At 38.7% G+C, this 22,510-nt stretch overlaps 1 protein-coding gene and 1 long non-coding RNA gene across 9 annotated transcripts; one reads left to right on the top strand and one right to left on the bottom strand.

The window, feature by feature from the left end:
• Positions 1–854: 854 nt before the first annotated feature.
• On the bottom strand, positions 855–3,801 carry LOC106795419 (uncharacterized). Its single transcript, XR_005887519.1, has 3 exons — positions 3,681–3,801; positions 1,884–3,058; positions 855–1,788 (listed from the first exon to the last, which is right to left on the bottom strand). It is a non-coding gene; the product is annotated as an uncharacterized lncRNA (long non-coding RNA).
• A 48-nt stretch (positions 3,802–3,849) lies between these two features.
• LOC100796730 (polynucleotide 3'-phosphatase ZDP) lies at positions 3,850–20,545 on the top strand. 8 transcript variants are annotated; one of them, XM_003540011.5, is made up of 12 exons: positions 3,850–4,447; positions 4,926–4,985; positions 5,145–5,216; positions 5,901–5,960; positions 12,061–12,132; positions 12,278–12,334; positions 12,505–12,581; positions 12,762–12,843; positions 12,985–13,101; positions 19,588–19,727; positions 19,855–19,924; positions 20,306–20,545. In XM_003540011.5, exons 1-12 carry the CDS (start codon positions 4,091–4,093, stop codon positions 20,348–20,350), a joined length of 1,209 nt encoding a protein of 402 aa, XP_003540059.1. In that variant the 5' UTR covers positions 3,850–4,090; the 3' UTR covers positions 20,351–20,545. The 8 variants fall into 8 exon arrangements, with proteins under 8 accessions (XP_003540059.1, XP_014620430.1, XP_014620433.1 ...); XM_014764944.3 differs by lacking the exon at positions 5,901–5,960 and adding an exon at positions 5,811–5,855 and having other exon boundaries at positions 3,961–4,447; positions 12,257–12,334; XM_014764943.3 differs by having other exon boundaries at positions 3,967–4,447; positions 12,257–12,334.
• The last annotated feature ends 1,965 nt before the right edge of the window (positions 20,546–22,510 follow it).

Raw genomic sequence — 22,510 nt, 5'->3', positions numbered from 1 at the left:
AGAATCAGACCAGTTTCCACTGTTGAATGATCCTAACAAAGCATGCATCTACGTGATCAAGGCAAAAGCACACTAAAATGACGTACTGATAGCATAGAGAACACATAAAACATCATTAAATAGATATACAAGTATTTACATCAAGTACCTACAAGGAAGAACCAACAGAGGATTTAGCTCTCCATATCTGGGAAGCTTCCTTTACAACAAAGAGAAGATAAAAATGAAGGATTGAAGAAATACAAGTAGTGGGGATGTCTCCTCCACCCCTAGAACCTCACAATCACTCACAGACTCATCTCATGCTCTCAGGATGGCTTCCTCTTCTCGCTCAGTTTTCTGCCAATCTTCTCACAACAAAAGCTCTCAAAAATCTTTGAAACTTGGACCATTCTCTCTCTAGAAATCTATAAACAAGCAAAAACTTCGAGAATTGCCCAAACTCCCTCTCTATTTCTGATTTCAGGCTTAAATAGGTGGCCTTGTTGGTACTTGCGCGCTTAGCACAACTCTGGCTTGCTTAGCGCGCATTAGTGAATTTCGGCTTAGCACGCGTCTTTTCGCTCAGTGGATGGACTCAAGCGGTGCGCTTAGCGGGATTAGCACTCGCTCAGCGAACATGCACAACTCATCCTTCTTCCAAATTCTTCCTCGCACTCAGCCGCAAGAGTGATGCGCTCAACGGATGGCTCGCTAAGCCAACAGATTGGCTTAGCGAGCGGATGAAAATTAACACTTCACAAACTTGCCTAATTAACCTAAAATTGAGAGGAAATGATTATTAAACCCACAAAATGGGAATACTAAGTATTTATTACCTATCTTTAACAAAAAGTAATTACAACATTACAAAATAACCATAACTTGGAGGAGTTTGATACAATTTACATAGGTTTTATACACAAAAGTTAGTCGTATTCATCGACTAACAGTGCGGACCAAAGACCAAGAGTCTTCACCCATACCTAATAAACCGACAACTGACCGATATCCACAATTTTCATCAGCTTCGACATCAACAATATTATCAATGAAGTCGTGGATAAATGGCTAAAATTGATCCAACATAGGCATCATCCTTCTTGGATTGGGTTGGTTAGAAGATGATGAACTATGCCTCACTAACGAATTGTTATTTTGCTGAGAATGAAAAGCATCTATATTCTCCCGGTAAGATGGATCACACTTTGTTGACCTTGGGTTTTTTTCATCGGTTTCTTCGGTGCACCTTTTGTGTTAACCTTTGCTGGAGGAGGACGCATCAAATTTTGATCAAGGTATGCAATTTCGCAAAGCTTAGTCTTCAGAGTAAACTTACCACAAACATCAAGTTCTTCAAATCTTTTGGATATTGTTTCCATTACTTCCTTGATGCTCACCTCGGGTTCAAATAGCCCTTGGTCTGAAAAACTGAGTCTCCTCCAGAACATATGGATTGAATCCAGTGGGATGCAACCAACAACATATTTGGATAGCTCACAAGCACAAGGAAGATCATGCATGGTTCTCATCACACAATCACAAGTGGAAGGATTCTTGCCAGCATAGTGAACACACTCAAATTCAGCAGCAATCTGATTTAAAGCATACCTTGAAACCATTCCAAGAAGCCTCTTGTATAAGGTTTTTTTGAAGACATGTCCAATGACATGTGTACTTGTTTCAAATGATGCTCTAATTTCCGTGTGCTGTAGCGTCATCATGTTGTTCATCGCATCCTAGACACTGCATAAGTCTCCAAGGCTATTATGTAACACTCTTTTTAAAGCCCAGTGAGCAGATTCAACCCTACATTTCAAATACACAAATAACAATAAACATATACAACAATATAAATCCATAAATTCATCAACATTAATAGAAATAAGTGAACAATTTCATACCTGTTTGTTGTTGTGTTCCCTAAGTGCATCACCTTATTCGTCCACGCGGTAACAAATTTTTCCTTGTGTGGGATTATCCATGTATCCTTGACAAAATCAATAAACATTGGTCATGGTGAACAAACCATTTCAAACCTCTTTAGGCACTCATCAAACTGCTGCTCCGAAGGACAATCAACAAGAGTTCCCCAGGCATCCATGACATATTCCCAAACATTTCTTTGACCAATTAACGATTTACATTTAGCCTTCACATTCTTGTATATGTGAAAGCTACACAACAAATTTGTACACTCAGGAAATATAATTTTCACTGCATTCATCAATGCTAGGTCTTTGTCAGTGACAATAACTTCAGGGAGGACATCACATCTTAAAAATATACCTCAGAAGTGTTCTAAAGCCCAAACCACATTATTAAGACGTTCACCCTCCAAATATGCACAACCTGCAAAGAATGTCATCCTAGTTGGTGTCACCCCAACAAATCGAGCAGTGGAAGTGTACCTGTTTGTTTTGTAGGTATTGTCTATCAAAAACACCAAATTACATACGTTGACTAACTTCATTGCATTAGGGTAACACCAAAAGATATCACGAACCACGTCTTTATCCTTTAATCTGTGCCAATGAATATACTGATCACGTTCAAGAAGCTTCATTAGATGTTGCATTTCAATATCACTTCCTCTTATGGAAGAACGGTATGCACTTCTTGCATTGTATATTTGTTTGATGGTCGTACAACTATTGGCATTGTGCTCCTTCAGAGTCAACAAAATGTTTCTTGGTTTCACCATTGGCTTCATTATATCAGCAATAAGTGTCTTTTCAGCTTTAGTCAATCGTCCGGCATATGGATGTCCAACTAATGACTTGGCCAATTCATGATTATGAATCCCACAAATCAACTTTACTATCCAGCCTTGTCCTCTAACCACTGGCTTGCCACGAAGCTTTAAGGGACACCCACATTTCCTAGTCTCAGTGTCTCTTCTAACAAATTCTTTCTTCCTACACCTATACTCGCCACTCCTTTCATAGCCAATTAATACAAACGAATTCATTCCTCTACTATCTGTGTTTGTGTCAGACCTTACAATCACCGCCACAAATCCATTTTCATAAGCAACGAATCGAGCCCACCGCAAAACATCCTCTCGGCTGTCAAACACCTACAAACCAATCCAGATAATTTTAGTTTCCTACAACATATTCATTTTATTAAATCACTCACAATCATGAACATTATTACTTGAGAAGTATTGAACGCATCCGAACAACCAACATGTGGTTCATTCACACCACATTCTTCTTCATTTTCATCCATATCAACTTTTTCAGGTATTATACCTTCATACATCCACTGATTTTCGTCCATCTTAACAATAAATCAAAAATTTCAACACAGACATACAATACATAACCGAACTACACATAACATACAAAACTATACATAATAACTCATCATTAGTAAAAAGCCAAAATCCTATTTCATTCTACACGTATAAACAATTCAAATAAAAAAATAACAATACAAACAAAGTAATAATTTAAAAACAAAGTTAAACTTTAAAATTTCAAAAAATAGAGCCTGTTACAGAACAAGTTGATCCGTAAGTCTTTTGCGGATCAAGTTGATCCGTAAGTCATTTACGGATCAAGTTGATCCGCAACTATCAACTTGATCCGAAGCAATGAAATCTACATGCGGATCAAGTTGATCCGTAAACTTCTTGCGGATCAACTTGATCCGTGCGATTTGCTGTACACCAGAACGCACCCAACACTACATACCTCGTATGCTGCTGACGATTACCGCAACACCGAACACCGATACCTTCGCCTTCATGGAACCTAACCGTTCATCGAACCAAATCAATCACAAGGAAACGAACAAAATACGGGAAAACACTACACACTGAAGAGAGAAAAGAAGGAGAGAATGCACAAATGGAAGCATTGTGCCATTTTTAAAAGTTGGGTGCAATAAATGGAAACACTTTTCATGGAAAAGGGAGAAAGAAGGAGCAGCAGGGGCACTTTTGGGGATTTTAGAAGTTGCTGGGTGCACCAGCAATAATGGGTGCACCTAGCAACTCCCAGCTCATAACCCTATGCTGTTCCTGAATTCGCCCAAATTCTCTCTCTGCCTCTTTACTCACTCACTCACACTCCGCTCCGCTTAACTGTAATGGAACCATTCCATGCTCCGAATCCCCAACTTCATCGCTGTCAACGTCCGTCACCGTCTCCGTAACTTCCCTAATCCTATTCCTTTCCTTCTCTCCGTTTCCGTCGCTGCATCTCTCCCTCCGTTACGGAACCGAAGCCCGTCACAGATGGCGGCTCGCGAATCGATGATGGCGGATTACGCGAAATCGGGGAAGTCGTCGTGCAGGGCGTGTTCCCAAAAGATCGAAGCGAAGGCATTGAGGCTGGCTTCGGTCTCCAAAGGAAATGGTCCGTACGACATCGTCAAGTGGCACCACCTCCGTTGCTTCCCTCTTTCCTCTCACTCTCACTCCTCTCCTGAGAGCATCAGAGGCTTTTCCTCCTTGAAGGTGCTTTTCCTTTCCCGTCTCTTCTTTTGGTTTTTCCCTTTCAAACACTGCCCTCTATTTTTCTTTTCCTTTTAAAACAATAAGAAAACTGAAGACCCTAATTATAAATGCAAATTTCAAACCCAGTAGAGTTGGGCCTAGTGGTGAGGTTTAGGGTAGTATACGCGAGGTTTGAGCTTCGGTGGGACCATTATACACCAAAAAAATGTTAATTACACAAGTCGGTTCGAGTGATAGCTTTGCTGTCCGTTAGTGGTTGTATCTGATTTGAGCATGATCGCTTTCAACGGAGGATAGTATGCCATAAAAAAAAGTTAATTACATATTCTTTAATACTATTGTTTTTTTATTATTAGGTAAAATGAGAAATGCTAGCAAATCCCAGTAGACAAGTAATCTGTTTAAAGTTTTCAATGTAATTTGAAGCTTTTAAGGTGATTCTTTTAGTTTTTTGTATTGTCTTATTTTATCTTTGCAGAGTAGTGACCAGGAAGCTCTGAAGAAGTTATTTGCTGAAAATAACAAGTCTGAAGAGAAGGTGATAACCCAGTTAGATTGATGTGTTTCCCTTTTTATTATTTGAATTTTTTTATTGTTTTAACTTGTCTGCATTATTAAGAGCAATCAAACTTTGTTTCCTTTTGAATTTTGTCCTAACTTATTCACACTGGTTGTGTGTGTTACACTTCTTTAATAGGTTAATGAAGCAGTGGAAGATGTACGAAATGAGCTGCAAGAGACTGGAGAGCGTGGTTCAAAGAGATTAAGGGTAAGCACACACTATGAAAGAGTCTTTGGAGTATCAAATACTAAAGGTTAGATAAAAAAAATATTGTATATCTTAGAAAGAGAGGAAGTGGAGGGTGGTTTCATGCTTCCTGTTAAGAAGGTTTTAAATTTTTTGCTTACATTTTATTTAGTATTTCTTGATTGCTGTGTGATATAGTAACATGCAGTTCATTATCTTTGTTATGCCATTCTAGTTTCTAGATTTCTTGATCTTGAATGAAGATATTGTAACCCATATTAGAATTTTTTATTTGATAAAGAAATATGTTTCGGAGACTTTTTTCTTGTAATTATATGAAAATGAGAGTGTTACTTGATATTCTTAAGTAAATGTCTGTCAAAAACGTAAACAGTTGAACATGAAGCCATGGAATGTAGGTTTGGGTTGTTTTCCAGGATTTATATATGGTGGTCCATACCAGTGGTTCAAGTTGTTAGAATCATAAGCTGTATTATTAGGTTAATGAATGGCTGGGTTGTGAAACTTGTAACTAGAACTAATGGCTAAAGTTACTGATATAATATTAATTGCTACTTAGTCATTTTTATTAACTTTGTTTCTGAGATCTGCCAGATAATTATTCTTTCCAAGGCTGTCCGATCACTTGAAGCTTTTAAGGTGATTCTTTTAGTTTTTTGTATTGTCTTTATTTTATCTTTGCAGAGTAGTGACCAGGAAGCTCTGAAGAAGTTATTTGCTGAAAATAACAAGTCTGAAGAGAAGGTGATAACCCAGTTAGATTGATGTGTTTCCCTTTTTATTATTTGAATTTTTTTATTGTTTTGCCAATTTTGCCAATTTTCTCTCACACCTATGAATAATTGGCTCCCACATCTGACAGCGCCTCGGGTTGGCCCCAATGTGAATGCCTAGGTACATAAAAGGAAAAACCAGCGTGCTACAATTCAGATAATGTGCTGCAGATTGCTTCCATTCTTCGGTCACCCCAAATGCTCCAAAACAACTCTTAGCAAAATTGATTTTTAGCCCGGATACAAGTTCAAAAGACCTAAGTACAGCCTTTATTGCTTTAACATTCGCTATAGATGCTTCCCCAAAAAATATTGTGTCGTCTGCATACTGTAAGATACTTATCTTGACTTGATTGGACCCAACTGAGAAACCTTCATAAAGGTTTTCCTCCACAGCTTTCCTCATCAACCCACTCAAAGCTTCCGCTACTACATTGTAAAGGAATGGTGCTAACGGATCCCCTTGTCTGAGTCCCCTTTGTGGAAGGAACTCAGACGAAGGACTACCATTCACCAACACTGAGATAGAAGCGGATTTCAGACATCCCTCTATCCATTTAGACCATTTTGGGCTGAATCCTGTTCTCCTTAACATGTACAACAGAAAATCCCATGAGACGGAGTTGTACGCTTTCTCATAGTCTACTTTAAATACGATGCAAGCTTTGTTACTTCTTTTGGCTTCTTCAATGACCTCATTTGCAATTAGTGCGCTGTGTAGTAATTGCCTTCCTTCAATGAATGCAGATTGGACTTCATCTATGATGGATGACATCACCTCCTTCATTCGAGAGGCCAATAGCTTCGCCACGATCTTGTACATACAACCTATTAGAGAGATAGGTCTGTATTCATTCAAGAGCTGTGGATCTACCACCTTAGGAATTAGCGCTATGAAGGATGCATTGCAGCCTCTAGGAAAGATCCCGTTAGCATGGAATTCATGGATAAATCTAATAACATCGAGTTTGATTAGCTGCCAGAACTTCTTAATAAATTTAAAATTCAGCCCATCGGGACCTGGGCTTTTATCACTCCCGCAGTCCCGTATAGCCTGCTCTACCTCCTCCACTTGAAAAGGTGCCGACAACAAACTATTCTGCTGGTGACTGATAGATCGAAAATTGATACCATCGAGCCTTGGCCTTTGAAAATCTGGTTCTTGGAATCTTTGCAAGAAGAAAGATCTAACTGCCTCCTTCACCTTATGTGGCTCATCAGTCCACATGCCATCTAGCATGATCCCCTTTAAGGAATTATTCCTGCGATTAGTATTCATCAACAAGTGAAAGTAGCGAGAATTACAATCTCCCTCCTTGATCCATCTAGATCTAGCCTTCTGACGGAGCAAGGATTCATGAGCTTGCGCAGTTGTCCATAAAGCTTCTTGAAGTTGTTTTCTTTTTGAGACTTCTTCAGAAGATAGTTGTCTATGGCTTGTGTCTTCCTCTAGTTTATTTATTTCAGCCTCCACCTTCTTAACCCTTTTGAGAGTATCTCCAAACTGTTCCTGATTCCAGATCTTCAACCTTCTTTTTAGTCTCTTAATCTTTTCTTTCAAGACATACCCACCCCAGCCTGGTTGCTGATGCGAATTCCAGCTTTGGTACACAATCTCCTTAAAGGATTTATCTGATAACCAGCAATCAAGTATCCTAAAAGGCTTAGGACCCCAATCTGTTACCTTGGAACGAAGAAGGATTGGACAGTGGTCTGAAAAGTTTCTTGCCAAAGTAGATTGATAGCTGCCAGGCCATCTTTCAATCCACTCATGAGAGACCAAGAACCTGTCAATCCTGCTCCTAGACTCCCCATTTGGTCTATACCACGTGTAGTTTCTACCAATCCATGGTGCCTCAATGAGCTCCAAGTCTTGTATCCAATCGTTGAATTCTGTGATACTGCTATCCCCTGAGATCCTCTGACCTGTGCCATATCTTTCATCTGGGTGCCTAATGTTGTTGAAGTCACCCAGGATACACCATAGCCCTCCATGCAAAGAATCCTTCAATTGCTTTATGTTATCCCACAGTAATCTCTTACCGTGAATGTCGCAGGGTGAATATACTGAAACTATGTTAATGTGTTGCCCCTCTTTTATCCACTCCCCAGTCAAGTGAATGAATCCATTTCCAATTGTTTTACTCTGTAACCTGAAATTTATTTCACTCCATAGGCATAAAATACCCCCAGCTGTATTGTTAGCTGGCAGCATCTCCCAACAGACCTCCACATCCCCCCATAGTGCCTGGCACATTGCTTTGTCAACCACCTCTTTATTTGTTTCTTTTATGCATATCATGTCTGCACCTTCCTTCTTAATCATTCTTCTAATTGCTGCCCACTTTACTCCCCTCCCTAAGCCTCTGACATTGTAAGAGACTATATTCATTGATCCCTCTTGCTGGCTTCCCATCTCTGATATTCTGTCCTATCCCTGTCTTCCATTAGTTTGATTTTTTCGATGAAAGCATCATTCTCATCTCCTCCTGTAACTCCCAACTGTTTAGCCATACTTGATGGGACTCAGTATTTGGTCCCCTACCCCCATTATGATTGGATATGTCTGATGCACAGTTATTAGTTTCACAATAAGCAGAATCCCTTCGTGCCAATATTTGTAGGGGCTGGTTTCGTGCACTACTCCCCTGCTCTGTTTCCACTGTGTTACATTCATTGAGGCCTGGTTTGGATTTCTTTTGGTACCTCTTTTGTCTGGAATACACCTGCCAGGTATTATTTTCTGTTTCTGCCTTAGTAGCTATTGGGCCAAGGCCCAGTTTATGCATTTTTCCATTGGGGGTGCAAATAGAGCTGCTGGTTATATGGTTTGGCCCACTAATATCCTCACAAATACCCATCCGCTGCTCACGTGGTGTCTCCACTCCTCTGTCTTCATCCTCCTCCACATTTTTGAATTTGCCGTTGCTGCATGATTGATCTTTTGGCTCTGTCGGGTCACCTATGCTGCTGTGGTCAGGTGTAGCAGCTATTGAATCATTGTGGGTCTCTGTCAGGCCTTCTTTCTCCCTCCTTTCGAAGTTTCCGTTTTGGTGAAACTTGTGTGGCGCCGCTGTTACCCACTGTGGTTCAGCAATCGTCCTCTGGTTAACGATGTTATCCACTGGGTATTCGAAGTTCGACAGTCCGCTGGGTAAAAGGATGGTGCCGTGAGATTCGAGTCCGCCGTCGGTTCTACATCCACGTTCAACTTGCGTTTCCGGCACCGTCGACGTTTGCATGTGTGCTTCTGGCATCGCGTTAGCCGCCGACGACGTTGCCGCATCCCCGCAATGGGTTTGGCTATGCGTTTGGCTGTGGCGATCTCCATAGGAGCTGTCATCGGAGAAGATATCATCAGACGACCCCCCGACACTCCTTCTCCCTCGGATGCCTTCGTGATATGTACTTGTTGTCTCCTTGATAACATCCACCGCGAATGTTTCATCAGCAGTGAGGACGTGAATGGTGTGTTGGATAGTTGGCCTCCATGAAGTCTTGATGAGCACTCTTGCCCTGTCCAACCTCCGCTTTTCTTCAACCTCGTCATCCATGTCCACCATTTCTCCCATCACTGACATGATCTGTTGTATGTATTTCTTATCCCAAGCTTGAAGTGGGATTCCCCAACAATGAACCCATACCAGCCTATTCCCAGTACGTAAGCTTGGGCTCCACTTCTCCATTGAATAGAACATCGGTGAGCTTCTATCTTGTCCCCCATGCATAATTTGTTCTTCATCCTCTTCACTAAGGCCAAGAAGCAGAACCAAATCATCTCCTATGTATTTAGGGGCTATTTTCAATCCTATCTCCCACCAGAGATCATCCTCCAATCTGTCAAAAGTAGCTGGGTTTCTGAGGCGTCCTACCCACGCACCCTTCAGCCATTTAGTGTCTTCAGGTTCGATGTCGATGTGGATTGAAGAAGGTGGGTTATGGCGGCTATGGCTTTGGATATTGGGATTCGTTCACTGTCTCGGAGCCCTGTTATTTCTCATTACCACCTCCCTGTATGAAGCTGGGTGTGTTTGGTGTGGTTGTCGAGCATGGTCAGCTTGTGTTTGAGTGCCCCCTTCGTTTCTCTGTAACTTGATCCCTGCACCTCCCTGTGCTGGTTTTTCTCTTCCATGCTTGGGAATGTTGACGTACAGTTTCAATCCCCCAATGATGATTCTATCAAGCTGCCGTGCCAAGTATGGAACGTCCCGTACCCCTTTAAATCTGACAAAACCGTATCTCCTTCCTGAGTAGTTTCTACGATTGGGTATGAACACCTCCCTGACATCTCCCCACTTCTTGAAATGTTGCCATAGCTCCTCCTCTGTAATTTCTTCTCCAAAACGAGTGAAATAGAAGGTTGCGATGTCTTTGTGGTCCCTCCAGTTAGACACCTTGTGTAGTTGCAGGCCTCGTGACCTGTTTCCTGCGGAATCCCATTGGGTTACCTTCCAAGGGCTGTCGCCGATCCTCGCCGCTGCCTTTCTCCTAAGTCTATCTCTCACCCACCCAGTGTTTCTCGCTCTAAAACTAGTGTTTCTCTCTCTAAACCTATTCATCTCTCAAGTATCAAATACTAAAGGTTAGATAAAAAAAAAAATATTGTATATCTTAGAAAGAGAGGAAGTGGAGGGTGGTTTCATGCTTCCTGTTAAGAAGGTTTTAAATTTTTTGCTTACATTTTATTTAGTATTTCTTGATTGTTGTGTGATATAGTAACATGCAGTTCATTATCTTTGTTATGCCATTCTAGTTTCTAGATTTCTTGATCTTGAATGAAGATATTGTAACCAATATTAGAATTTTTTATTTGATAAAGAAATATGTTTCGGAGATTTTTTTCTTGTAATTATATGAAAATGAGAGTGTTACTTGATATTCTTAAGTAAATGTCTGTCAAAAACGTAAACAGTTGAACATGAAGCTATGGAATGTAGGTTTGGGTTGTTTTCCAGGATTTATATATGGTGGTCCATACCAGTGGTTCAAGTTGTTAGAATCATAAGCTGTATTATTAGGTTAATGAATGGCTGGGTTGTGAAACTTGTAACTAGAACTAATGGTTAAAGTTACTGATATAATATTAATTGCTACTTAGTCATTTTTATTAACTTTGTTTCTGAGATCTGCCAGATAATTATTCTTTCCAAGGCTGTCCGATCACTTGATCATATGGCTGTGTGAGGAATCCAATTGATTTCCATCTTAATGGGTCACTCCTCAATATTCAAGGACCTGGTGGAATTGAAAGCTACATTAGTGATTGTTCTTTGGAATTAGGATGCCCATTCCCCCTCCCAAGCCCATGTAGTTGTGAACCAACTACCACCAAACCATTATGTTCATTGGTTACATTCTAATCTGGTAACACAAGCAAAATATTCATATTGCTAATTTAATATCCCATAATCAAGTAATCAATTTGCCTCTTGATTTAGCATATGATGCATAGAGAGTACTATTGGCTCATTTTCTGCCCATTCTTTTCTTTAGCAGGCTGCCCTCTCTAAAACTGTTGTTATGACTTTAATCAGCTTGTTTATAATTCAAATTGAACTCCTCTGAGAGTTTCGGTGTCTGATTTTTAATTCTGATCATGAAAATAATAATCAGCAGACAAGTAAAAAGTGTGAATACATTTGGATGGGATATTCTGTATCTATTATCTAGTCCATTTCAAAAGCAATTAACAGGGACTTTGTATGTGCTGAAGAGCTCTGGGCTTGATAAGTTTTTGAAATTGTTGCCACTTGCCCACCATGTTTGAGGTGATCTCATCTTTGCCACTGTGCTTAAGGAGAGAGCACGAACTCATGGTGCTAGAGAGGCTCGTAGCATTTCTAGTTTCTGTAGAAAGATAAAGTAAACAAGGACTAAATTATAATTTTAAAACATTCTTAATAAATATTAAAATCATAATGTTACCTTCTACTTCAGGTTACGACATGTAACTTACCTGCAATCATCACCTAATGATCCTGTTTTTCAATGCTTATTTTCTCCTTCAAATGCCTTATCCCTGCTTAGATTGTATTGTTATTCTCTTTATTCTTCATGTTTATTGCTTGCAGTTGTGCACACCTGATGTTAAAGCTGTGGTGAACATTAAATTTTCAGTTTCTGATGTCAAGAGCAATTACAAGGTAACATTACGTCCTTTTCTGTTTGATTTCGTGATGGCTTTAATGTTTATAGTTAAACTTGATCACATTGTTATGCTTGCAGTTTTCTCTACTGTTTGATGTCTTTTGCTCATCTTATGTTTAGTCAAATTATTACCTGATTCAGGATGCTACCCTTTTACCAAAATGGAAGGCATTCCAAACAGTCATATTTCTTGAACGGGTGAGGTTAATAGTCTTAATTGGTGTTGATTTGGTTGTTTGCTTGGACTGTAGACGAGTATAACCTTGTGCAATGTGTCTGGTTAAAAATTCAAAAGGAACATACATACAAATGCATTTGCTCTTGGTTGTTTACATGTTCCGCATGTTCTATGCTCTGATACTTTACAGGATGATGGTCTGCATGATTCAAGTAAAATCGCTGCATTTGATTTTGATGGATGTCTTGTAAAAACAGATGTGAAAAGGTATTTCTGCATCTGAACTCATGACTTTGCAATTATTAATTTTGTTGGCTTTTGTGGTGCTATGGATTGGATATATTTTATCAAAATTATGCTTTCAAACTGATTATTATTATTATTGTTGTCACTGGCTATAAACACCATAAGTTTCTGATTATTAAGAAATTTATCCTTTCCTTTCAGAGTGGGTGCAGATGCTTGGTCCCTTATGCATTCGTCTATTCCTGATAAACTACAAAGCCTATACAATGATGGCTACAAGTTGGTGTGTCCCCAATTTGGCTGACTTTTGAACTTTAGTATTCATGCTCTCCCTCTCTAATTTAAACTTATACCTATCTAATAATACTGGTTCGCATGAAAACTTATATGTTGCATGCTCTTTTGTTTTTGTTGTCTACTATAGGTAATTTTTACCAATGAATCCAATATTGAACGTTGGAAGAATAAGAGGCAAGTAGCTGTGGACTCGAAAATTGGACGTCTAAATAATTTTATTGTGAAAGTGAAGGTTCCAGTTCAGGTGATTTTTTTGGTACAACAGATGTATCTGCTGTTATCAACAATTTAATTATGGATTATTTGTTTTGCTAGTTATGTTTTACAGCTGTCATACTCTTCTGTTACTGTGTGTTTTCCATTTCTGGGAATAGGATTACTTGGTTGAGAATGTTCTTACTTACTCGTGAAACAAAAGTAAGGTGATGTTAAAATTAGAGTCTTTTTGCGCAATAGGTTAAATATTGTTGTTTTTCTCTTTTTCCCCCGCCTGGTAGGAATACGCAATCAGGTTTATGGCTGATGCCACTACTATTTAGAGTATGAAGGTATGGTTGATTTGCTGAAAAATAAGAGCCAGCACTCTGAACACAGTACAAATGAATAGTACCTTTTTGAGTTTTAAAATAGTCTAAAGTACAGGACAAAAAGCAGCTCAAGGGAATGAAACAGTGAATTTTTTACACACTAATAAACTTGGTGAGAAAATGTTGTCAGCAGCACAAAAGAGAAAAAAGACCAATAATGTCTGTCACTTCATTTTCCCTGCTCTAGTGCATAAGCGACAATGCACAACATAAAGGGTATTAGAATACATTTTGCATTGTTTTACCTAGTACTTGTACTTGTCACAACACAATGACAGATAGACAAAGTTTTAGTCCTGTTCATGGGGCATTAAACAACTGATAATACAACTATTCTGTCGCACTACTTTTGTGTGTTGTCCCTCAGTATGCATCAAAACCACCCTTAAAGTTGACAGTTCTTCAAACTTCAAAAATATTCAATCTTTCTAGTGACATCTTTTCTTATCTTTAAACAGTATAATAATATCTTTGTCATTGCCACCATAGAAATTTATCTTAAATTGTATTGGTTAGTCTGAATTTGAAAATTATTTTTCAAGATTCTGTCCTTTTCATTTATCACGTTAAATAGTAATTAGATTTGACAATGCTGTTAACTTCTTACACCAGTAATATAATTCGTTTTTGGTCAATTTTATTCTAAATTAGGATTTTTCAGTTATTTGAAATGAAACATTTTTACTAGGTAATTCATACTCTTTGTCAGTACTAATATCTTCCTAGTTACTTGGTTTTCCTGTCTTTTCTGTTCTTCATCCAACAGTTAAGTACATAAAGTTTTACCTCCACTTTTAAGGTAATATAATTTTAAAGGTGATACAGAAGGAAGTTAAATTGGCATCTTTGACATTTTTGCTACCTTTTAACTGTTCGTCATTCAAGGAAATTCTCTATCAATCATTTTAAGTCCCAGTCATGTCCATGGTGAATGCATTCTTTCTGTTAGTAACATGCATTTCCTTTTTGACCCAAAAACAAACATCTTCACTACTGGTTGTTTTCATAGTCATAGATGTTAAAATTGTAATCTGAACCTTTTGCATCTTTACATTACTGCACAGTGATTCTTTTGACCTATAAAAATTTAGGTCAAAGGTCGAGGGATTCCGTAGTTGCAACTTGCAAGTTTCACTCATTATTTAACAAGAGTAATTCTAAAATACTCTCTTTATGTTATGCTGTATCCATACACAAGTTTTTTTTTCTTCTTTTTCTGATCAGCACACCTTGTACAAGTTTTTTTCCCCTTAAAATCAGCACACTTTGTACAAGTTATCATTGGATCTTGAACAAAATAAATACAAATTATTTATTTTATCCAGATCGACCAATAAGTCATGTAAGGTGCATGGATGTGTCCTAAACTCATTCAGTGCATTGTGAAATCCTTCTATGTGTTGAATATCTTTTGGGGTTTCTAAATTAGATTTGTATGCATCATTACTAAATATTTTTTCCTTGTTTTAGAAGTCAGCAGACATAGACTAGACTAGGCTGTCACATAGACTAGGCTAGGCTGTCTTTTCCCCCTTTCTCTCTCTTATGCTTTGTACTCTATAAATTGTAAGCTGAAACATGAATATCAAGAGTCATGTGAGTGAAATTTCCTCACACTTAAATTCAAGTTGGCATCAAAGCGGGTTCCGGCCATCATCGTCGCCGTCGCCACCGTCCGCCGCCGCCGGAATCTCGCCGGAATTTTTTTTTGGGTCAAAATGGCTACTTCTGGTCCTGTTTTTTCATTTTTTGGAACCCCAACCATTGCAACTGCCAAGCTCAACTGGAAAAATTATTTGTCGTGGTCTGCTTCAGTTGAGTTGTGGTTTCTTGGTCAAGGGTACCATGGCCACCTAGAGAAAAACATCAATGTTGTTCCAAACAACAAGAAACCTGAATGGGAGAAGGTAGATTATCAACTATGTGCTGTTCTGTGGCAATCGGTCGAATCAGATGTTTTGGAAATTCTCAGATCTTTTAAAACATGTCATCTTTTTTGGAAGAAGGCCCAAGAGATCTTCGCCAACGATATTCAAAGCCTATTTGATGTGACTGTGAAAGTTACAGCTCTTAGGCAATCTAACCATGACATGATTGCACATATGGGTAAAGCTCGGGCAGCAGTAGAAGAGCTGAGAAGGTTTCTTGTGGCTAGGAAACTGGACAAGTTCTACATGGTCCTTATCTTGAGGAGTCTACACTCAGATTTTGATCATGTACGTGATCAGGTCCTAGCTGGAGATCAAGTCCCATTGATGGATTCTCTCATTACTAGGCTTCTCCGTGTACCTCATGCGTTGAAGGATGAAAATCTCACTGATGCTGTGGAAACATTAGCCATGGTGGCACCTCGTGGGAGAGGGGGAGGCCGTAACAGTAGAGGAGGCCGCAATGGAAGAAGTGGACGTCCTCAATGCACATATTGCAAGAGGATGGGCCACACTCAAGAAAATTGTTACTCTTTGCATGGCTTCCCTGACAAAGTGGCACAGGTATCCAAGTCAGAAAAATCTGAGTCTAAGTTTTCTGATGAGGAATACCAAGAGTATTTGAAGCTCAAGTCCGAGAAATCCAGCAATCAAGCATCATCTTCATCAGTACTATGTTTCTCAACAGCATGTGTTTCTCAATCAATCGGAAGTCCTAGCCCTTGGATACTTGACTCAGGTGCCTCTGATCATATCTCTGGTAACAAGTCCTTCTTTTCATCTATTTTCTTTCCAAAGATTCCTCACCTTGTTACTGTAGCCAATGGGTCCAAAGTTGCGTCTCAAGGAAGTGGTCAAGTTTCATTATCTCCATTGAAATTAAATTCTGTATTATTTGTTCCTCAGTGTCCATATAATCTAATCTCATTAAGTCAGTTGACTCGCTCATTAAATTGTTCAGTAACCTTTACCGCTAATTCCTTTGTTATTCAGGAACATGGGACGGGTCGACTGATTGGAGAAGGACGTGAATCACGAGGACTGTATTATTTAGAATCCAGCTCTTCGATATCCTGTTTTGCATCCTCAAAACCCAAACTTTTGCATGATCGTCTGAGTCACCCAAGTTTATCCAAGCTGAAAATAATGGTTCCTAGTCTTAAAAACCTTCAAGTCTTAGACTGTGAGTCTTGTCAACTAGGAAAACATGTTAGTCATCATTTCCTCAAACTGTACAAAGATGTGATTTGGTTTTTTCTACCATTCATTCTGATATTTGGGGACCAAGTCGTGTTACATCTTTTGGTTTTCGATATTTTGTAACCTTCATTGATGAATTCTCTAGATGTACTTGGGTTTATTTAATGAAAGATAGATCTGAACTTTTGCCCATATTTAAGTCGTTTTGCAATGAGATTGAAAATCAATTTGGAAAAACAATCAAGATTTTCAGAAGTGATAATGTAAAGGAATATTTCTCTCATGATCTTTCCTCTTTTTTATCCTCGAAAGGTATCCTACACCAGTCCACATGTCCTCATACACCTCAACAAAATGGCATAGCTGAAAGGAAAAATCATCACCTTCTTGAAACTGCTCGTTCTCTAATGTTAAATTCTAATGTTCCTACACATCACTGGGGAGACGCAGTGCTTATTGCGTGCTTTTTAATTAATAGGATGCCTTCTTCTTCTCTTGAAAATCAAATTCCTCACTCAATTATCTTTCCTCATGACCCATTGTTTCATGTCTCTCCTAGAGTGTTTGGTTGTACTTGTTTTGTCCATGATCTTTCCCCTGGTTTAGACAAACTTTCAGCTAAGTCAGTAAAATGTGTCTTTTTGGGTTATTCTCGTCTTCAAAAGGGTTACAAATGCTACTCTCCAATCACAAGACAATATTATATATCTGCAGATGTAACCTTCTTTGAAGACACACCTTTCTTCTCATCCTCTGTAGATCATTCTTCTTCTCTCCAGGAAGTACTGCCAATTCCTTGTCCTCTAGGTAACTCCGACCAAAATGTCAATGAAGTCCCATCTTCTCTATCAAATTCAATTGAAGTTGTCTCTCCACCTCTGCTTACATATCATCACAGGACACGGCCAACTGATTCTACAGTACCTGAAGCCTCCCCTCGTGATTCTCATCCTTCTCCAACTAGTCCTCCAACCATGGATCCTGCTTCCTCACCTGTCTCTCATCACTCTGAGTTAGACTTGCCCATTGCCATCCGAAAAGGTACTCGATCCACTCGCAACCCTCATCCTATTTATAACTTTTTGAGTTACCATCGCTTGTCTCCTTCATATTCTTCCTTTGTTTTCTCTTTATCCTCACACCATGTTCCTTCTAATGTTCATGAGGCACTTAGTCATCCTGGATGGCGACAGGCTATGATTGATGAAATGCAGGCCCTGGAAAATAATGGTACTTGGAAACTTGTTTCTCTTCCACCTGGCAAGAAGACTGTGGGTTGTAGATGGGTCTATGCAGTTAAAGTTGGGCCTAATGGTGAGGTTGATCGGCTTAAGGCTCGATTGGTAGCTAAAGGCTATACTCAGATTTATGGCCTTGATTATTGTGACACATTTTCTCCTGTGGCTAAAATCACCACTGTTCGTCTGTTTCTTGCTATGGCAGCCATGCGTCATTGACCTCTTCATCAACTTGACATTAAGAATGCTTTCCTCCATGGTGATCTTGAGGAGGAGATTTATATGGAGCAACCTCCTGGGTTTGTTGCTCAGGGGGAGTATGGTCTTGTTTGTAAGCTGCGTCGATCTCTCTATGGGTTGAAGCAATCCCCTCGGGCTTGGTTTGGTAAATTCAGTCATATTGTTCAACTTTTTGGGTTGAAACGAAGTGAAGCTGATCATTCTGTTTTTTATTGTCATTCATCCCCTGGGAAATGTGTTTATTTGATAGTATACGTTGATGATATAGTGATTACAGGGAATGATGCTACTAAGATTGTTCAGCTAAAGGAGCACTTATTCAGTCATTTCCATACCAAAGACCTGGGATATTTGAAGTACTTCCTTGGTATTGAGGTGGCTCAGTCAGGAGATGGTGTTGTGATCTCTCAGAGGAAGTACGCCCTTGACATTTTGGAGGAAACAGGCATGCAGAATTGTAGACCTGTTGATAGCCCTATGGATCCAAATCTGAAGCTCCTGGCAGATCAAAGTGAAATGTGTCCTGATCCCGAGAGATATAGAAGACTTGTGGGAAAACTCATTTATCTCATCATTACAAGACCTGATATTTCCTTTGCTGTTGGAGTGGTGAGTCAATTTATGCAAAATCCTCGTGTTGATCATTGGAATGCTGTTATGCGTATTCTTAGATACATTAAGAGATCTCCAGGACAAGGATTACTTTATGAAGACAAAGGTAATACACAAGTATCTAGGTATTGTGATGCAGATTGGGCTGGTTGTCCTATGGATAGGAGATCCACATCCGGATATTGTGTTTCCATTAGAGGGAATGCTATCTCTTGGAAGAGCAAGAAGCAAACTGTTGTTGCCCGGTCTAGTGCAGAGGCTGAATATAGATCTATGACCATGGCTACATGTGAACTTATGTGGATCAAACAACTACTTCAAGAATTGAGATTCTGTGAAGTTGGGCAGATGAAGTTATATTGTGATAACCAAGTCGCTCTCCATATTGCTTCAAATCCAGTCTTTCATGAGAGAACCAAACACATAGAAATTGACTGTCATTTCATTCGGGAAAAGCTATTATCCAAAGAAATTATCATTGAGTTCATTAGCTCTAATGATCAGCCAGCAAATATTTTGACTAAGTCATTGCGAGGACCTAGGATTCAGTCTATTTGTTCCAAGCTTGGTGCATATGATCTATATGCTCCAGCTTGAGGGGGAGTGTTGAATATCTTTTGGGGTTTCTAAATTAGATTTGTATGCATCATTACTAAATATTTTTTCCTTGTTTTAGAAGTCAGCAGACATAGACTAGACTAGGCTATCTTTTCCCCCTTTCTCTCTCTTATACTTTGTACTCTATAAATTGTAAGCTGAAACATGAATATCAAGAGTCATGTGAGTGAAATTTCCTCACACTTAAATTCAAGTCTATGTAATACAGACTAAAGGGGGAAAAATAGACTTTGTTGCTCATTCGTTTTTGAAAATATTTAGGAAATGCACAAGAAGCTGACCTAGTATCTATATTTTATCTATACAGGTTTTTATAGCTTGTGGGGTAGGTAGTAAATCAGGTAAAGTAAACAAAAAGGAAGATGATCCTTTTCGCAAACCCAAACCAGGGATGTGGCATCTTATGGAGCAACACTTCAACTCTGGCATTGCCATTGATATGGATAAGTTATTTTTTCTTCCTTTCAATTGTTCAATTGATGCTAAGTTTTTTATTCCTTTCATTTAGAATATTACCATTTTTTATTCTTGAGGGGATGATGAAAATGTTAAAGATTCATTTTATATGTTGTAGATCCTTTTTTGTTGGTGATGCAGCCGGGAGAGAATCAGATCACAGTGTCGCTGATATTAAATTTGCAGAGGTAGTTAAACAATTTTAGCCATTAAAGTTAACTTGTCACCATTTACCCGAGGCTTTAGCACCCTTATTCTTGACTGATTCAAGCACCATTCAGAAAATGGTCTGATTTTTTACAAGTAAATCTTATGTTAAATGAATAAGGCATGACTCAACCATAATTTGAGCACAGTTTTCTATATATCTCTGATTAGTTTTGAAATTTATGGGTGTACTTCTTCATCCAGTTGTGAATTTTTTTTACCTTAAGCAGCACGGCTACTCTGAATAATATTTGACGTATGAGTTTGCGCTTAATTTCTATTTTACTATGTGATTTACAATTTTCTTTTGAATATTTGGATGTTCATTATCTAATTTATTTGTTTGTTTTCAATGTTTTCAGGCCATTGGTTTAAAATTTTATGTCCCAGAAGAGTACTTCGCTTGAGCATCTAATTAAGTCATTGGTTCATAGGAAGGTTAAGGTCTTATAGGTGTCCAGTTTTGTTTGAAAGTGACATTACCAACTGGAAGTATGGAACAGAAAGGATGTAAATGAATTTCTGGGCAATCCTAAACCCTAAACTTAACGCATAGTCGACTAATTTGTGAGCAATCCCAAATTTATTTTATGGTGCTTCAACTTGATTCTTATCGACCAGCTTTATTTCATTTTAAAATAGATATAATTTCTAAAGAACCAGGACCGTGGTTGTTTCGGATCCAAAATTTAAATTGGAGAAAATGTATATTATTAAAGAGATTTTATATTGTCACTTAATTTAAAAGTGTATGTTTGGCAACAGTTTGTCAAAAAAATTATGGATCCAAATTTTGATGTTCCTGGATCAGGCAATCAGTTGTTTACCATGGCTATCTCAAGCAATCAGCCAACGTGGACTAAGCAGACGAGTGACAAACAGGAATATGAGCCCCAGGGGTCCCATTTTGTCGTTCCTGGATCAGGCAAACAATCGCTTACCACGACTACCTCTGCTAATCATCAGTCGATGGCGTATGAGCCCCAATGGTTCCATTATGTCTCTCAAGGATCAAACAAACAAACATTTACCATGTGGAGTCGACTACCCTTGGGAATCATCGGCCAATATGGGCAGAACCAACAACCTCAACTCCATCATTGATAGATCCTAATGTGATAGTTGATGTTATCAAGAATCATTTCAAGATTCAGCTGAAGCTCATTGGTAAACCAATTTATAAAAAACTTTATCTAAAATGGATAGATAAGGTTGCTCCTTTGTTGAGAGGTGACGAAGTCCCTAACTTTTCTCATTCTCAGGTGAAGATGAAAAATCCACTACAAAACACGTTATTTGTTATAGGACTCAATGTGGGGAAGTCATTCAGAATGAACATTGTTACAATTGTTTTCACTTTCTCTTACTAGAACAACCTTCATGTGGTATTCTAGCTTATTGCCTAAATATAATCAGAGTTGGGCTGATATGGAAAAATGTTTCCATTATAGATTCTACTCTACTCAACCTAACGTGTATGTGGTTGACTTAATGAATACCAAGTAGTAGATGAATGAGCCAGCTACTAAATACCTTGAGAGATTTAGACATATGAGGAGCAAATGTGATGTGCAATTTCTAGAAGATGAATATGCCAATATAGTCATTGGGAAATGCACCATCAGCTGAAGGAGAAGCTGATAATGCAAGATTGTGCAAACCTTTCTCAACTGACGACCAAAGCTATAAGGGTGGAACAATGTGTCCTTGAATCAAATCAAAGAAAAATCCAAACAGGTGTGGGAGACATACAGGTTGTGTCCTCACTAGATAGCGAGTCAGGAGATTCATCAAATGAAGAGATGACAACTAAATAAATGACAGCCAAACTCTTGAAAGGACAACTCGGATTAGCTAACAAGGAGCATAAAAGAATGTTGACACTAATCCATTCCTTACATTTGATTTGAATATGGTGACAACTTCCACGCCTAAGCAAATACATAAAATAACTCCCAAACTTTGGGGATAATCAAAGTACTAGTGGAAGCTCAAAGGGAGTCAATAAGAGGCAATAACAAACAATAATCCATCTGCTGAAAGAGTGGAAGTGTCACAAAGAAAATTAGTTTTCCAGTGACTGCTACTCCTTAAAGCAATTGATGAAGGACATAAACAGTTGTTGGTGCATATTCAGTCATTGTTGTTGCATAAAAATAACAAATGTGTGGTTGAGGTGAACATGTACAATATAGTAGTCATATTGTAGATTTCCTTAATGAACAATAATGACTTAAGGAAAATAGCTAAGGTCAAGTTTTTGGAGCCGAAATTATCTTTAACAGTTGCTGCAAATTCGGTGCTAGAAGCAAGAGACACATCTCAGTTGATGTAGAAACGATTAATGCAGGTTGATTCCTTGGTAGTGGAAGTGGAAGACCTTGAATTGGATGACTTCTTGTCAAATTAGCCATCTTTCTCTATTAGGTCGTTAACATGTTACCAACATAATTCACTTCTTGTGGTCAACGACTAATGACTTTTAGAAGGAATGTGCTAGCTGAAGGAGGAGGATGACTAACTTAGGGAATCCACATCAATCACAACAACCTATTTATACCTAGAAG

Source organism: Glycine max, chromosome 12 (genome assembly GCF_000004515.6).
Source record: "Glycine max cultivar Williams 82 chromosome 12, Glycine_max_v4.0, whole genome shotgun sequence".
Lineage (NCBI taxonomy): Eukaryota > Viridiplantae > Streptophyta > Magnoliopsida > Fabales > Fabaceae > Glycine > Glycine max.
This window is presented reverse-complemented; position numbering and strand designations above follow the sequence as displayed.

Excerpts from the sequence above, each read along its gene's own strand:
- LOC100796730 (XM_014764943.3), top strand. The coding sequence starts at position 4,091 with ATGCTCCGAATCCCCAACTTCATCGCTGTCAACGTCCGTCACCGTCTC. Across the intron at positions 5,217-5,900 it reads GTGGTTCAAAGAGATTAAGG|AGTAGTGACCAGGAAGCTCT; the intron begins GTAAGCACACAC and ends TTATCTTTGCAG. Across the intron at positions 19,925-20,305 it reads CTGATATTAAATTTGCAGAG|GCCATTGGTTTAAAATTTTA; the intron begins GTAGTTAAACAA and ends CAATGTTTTCAG.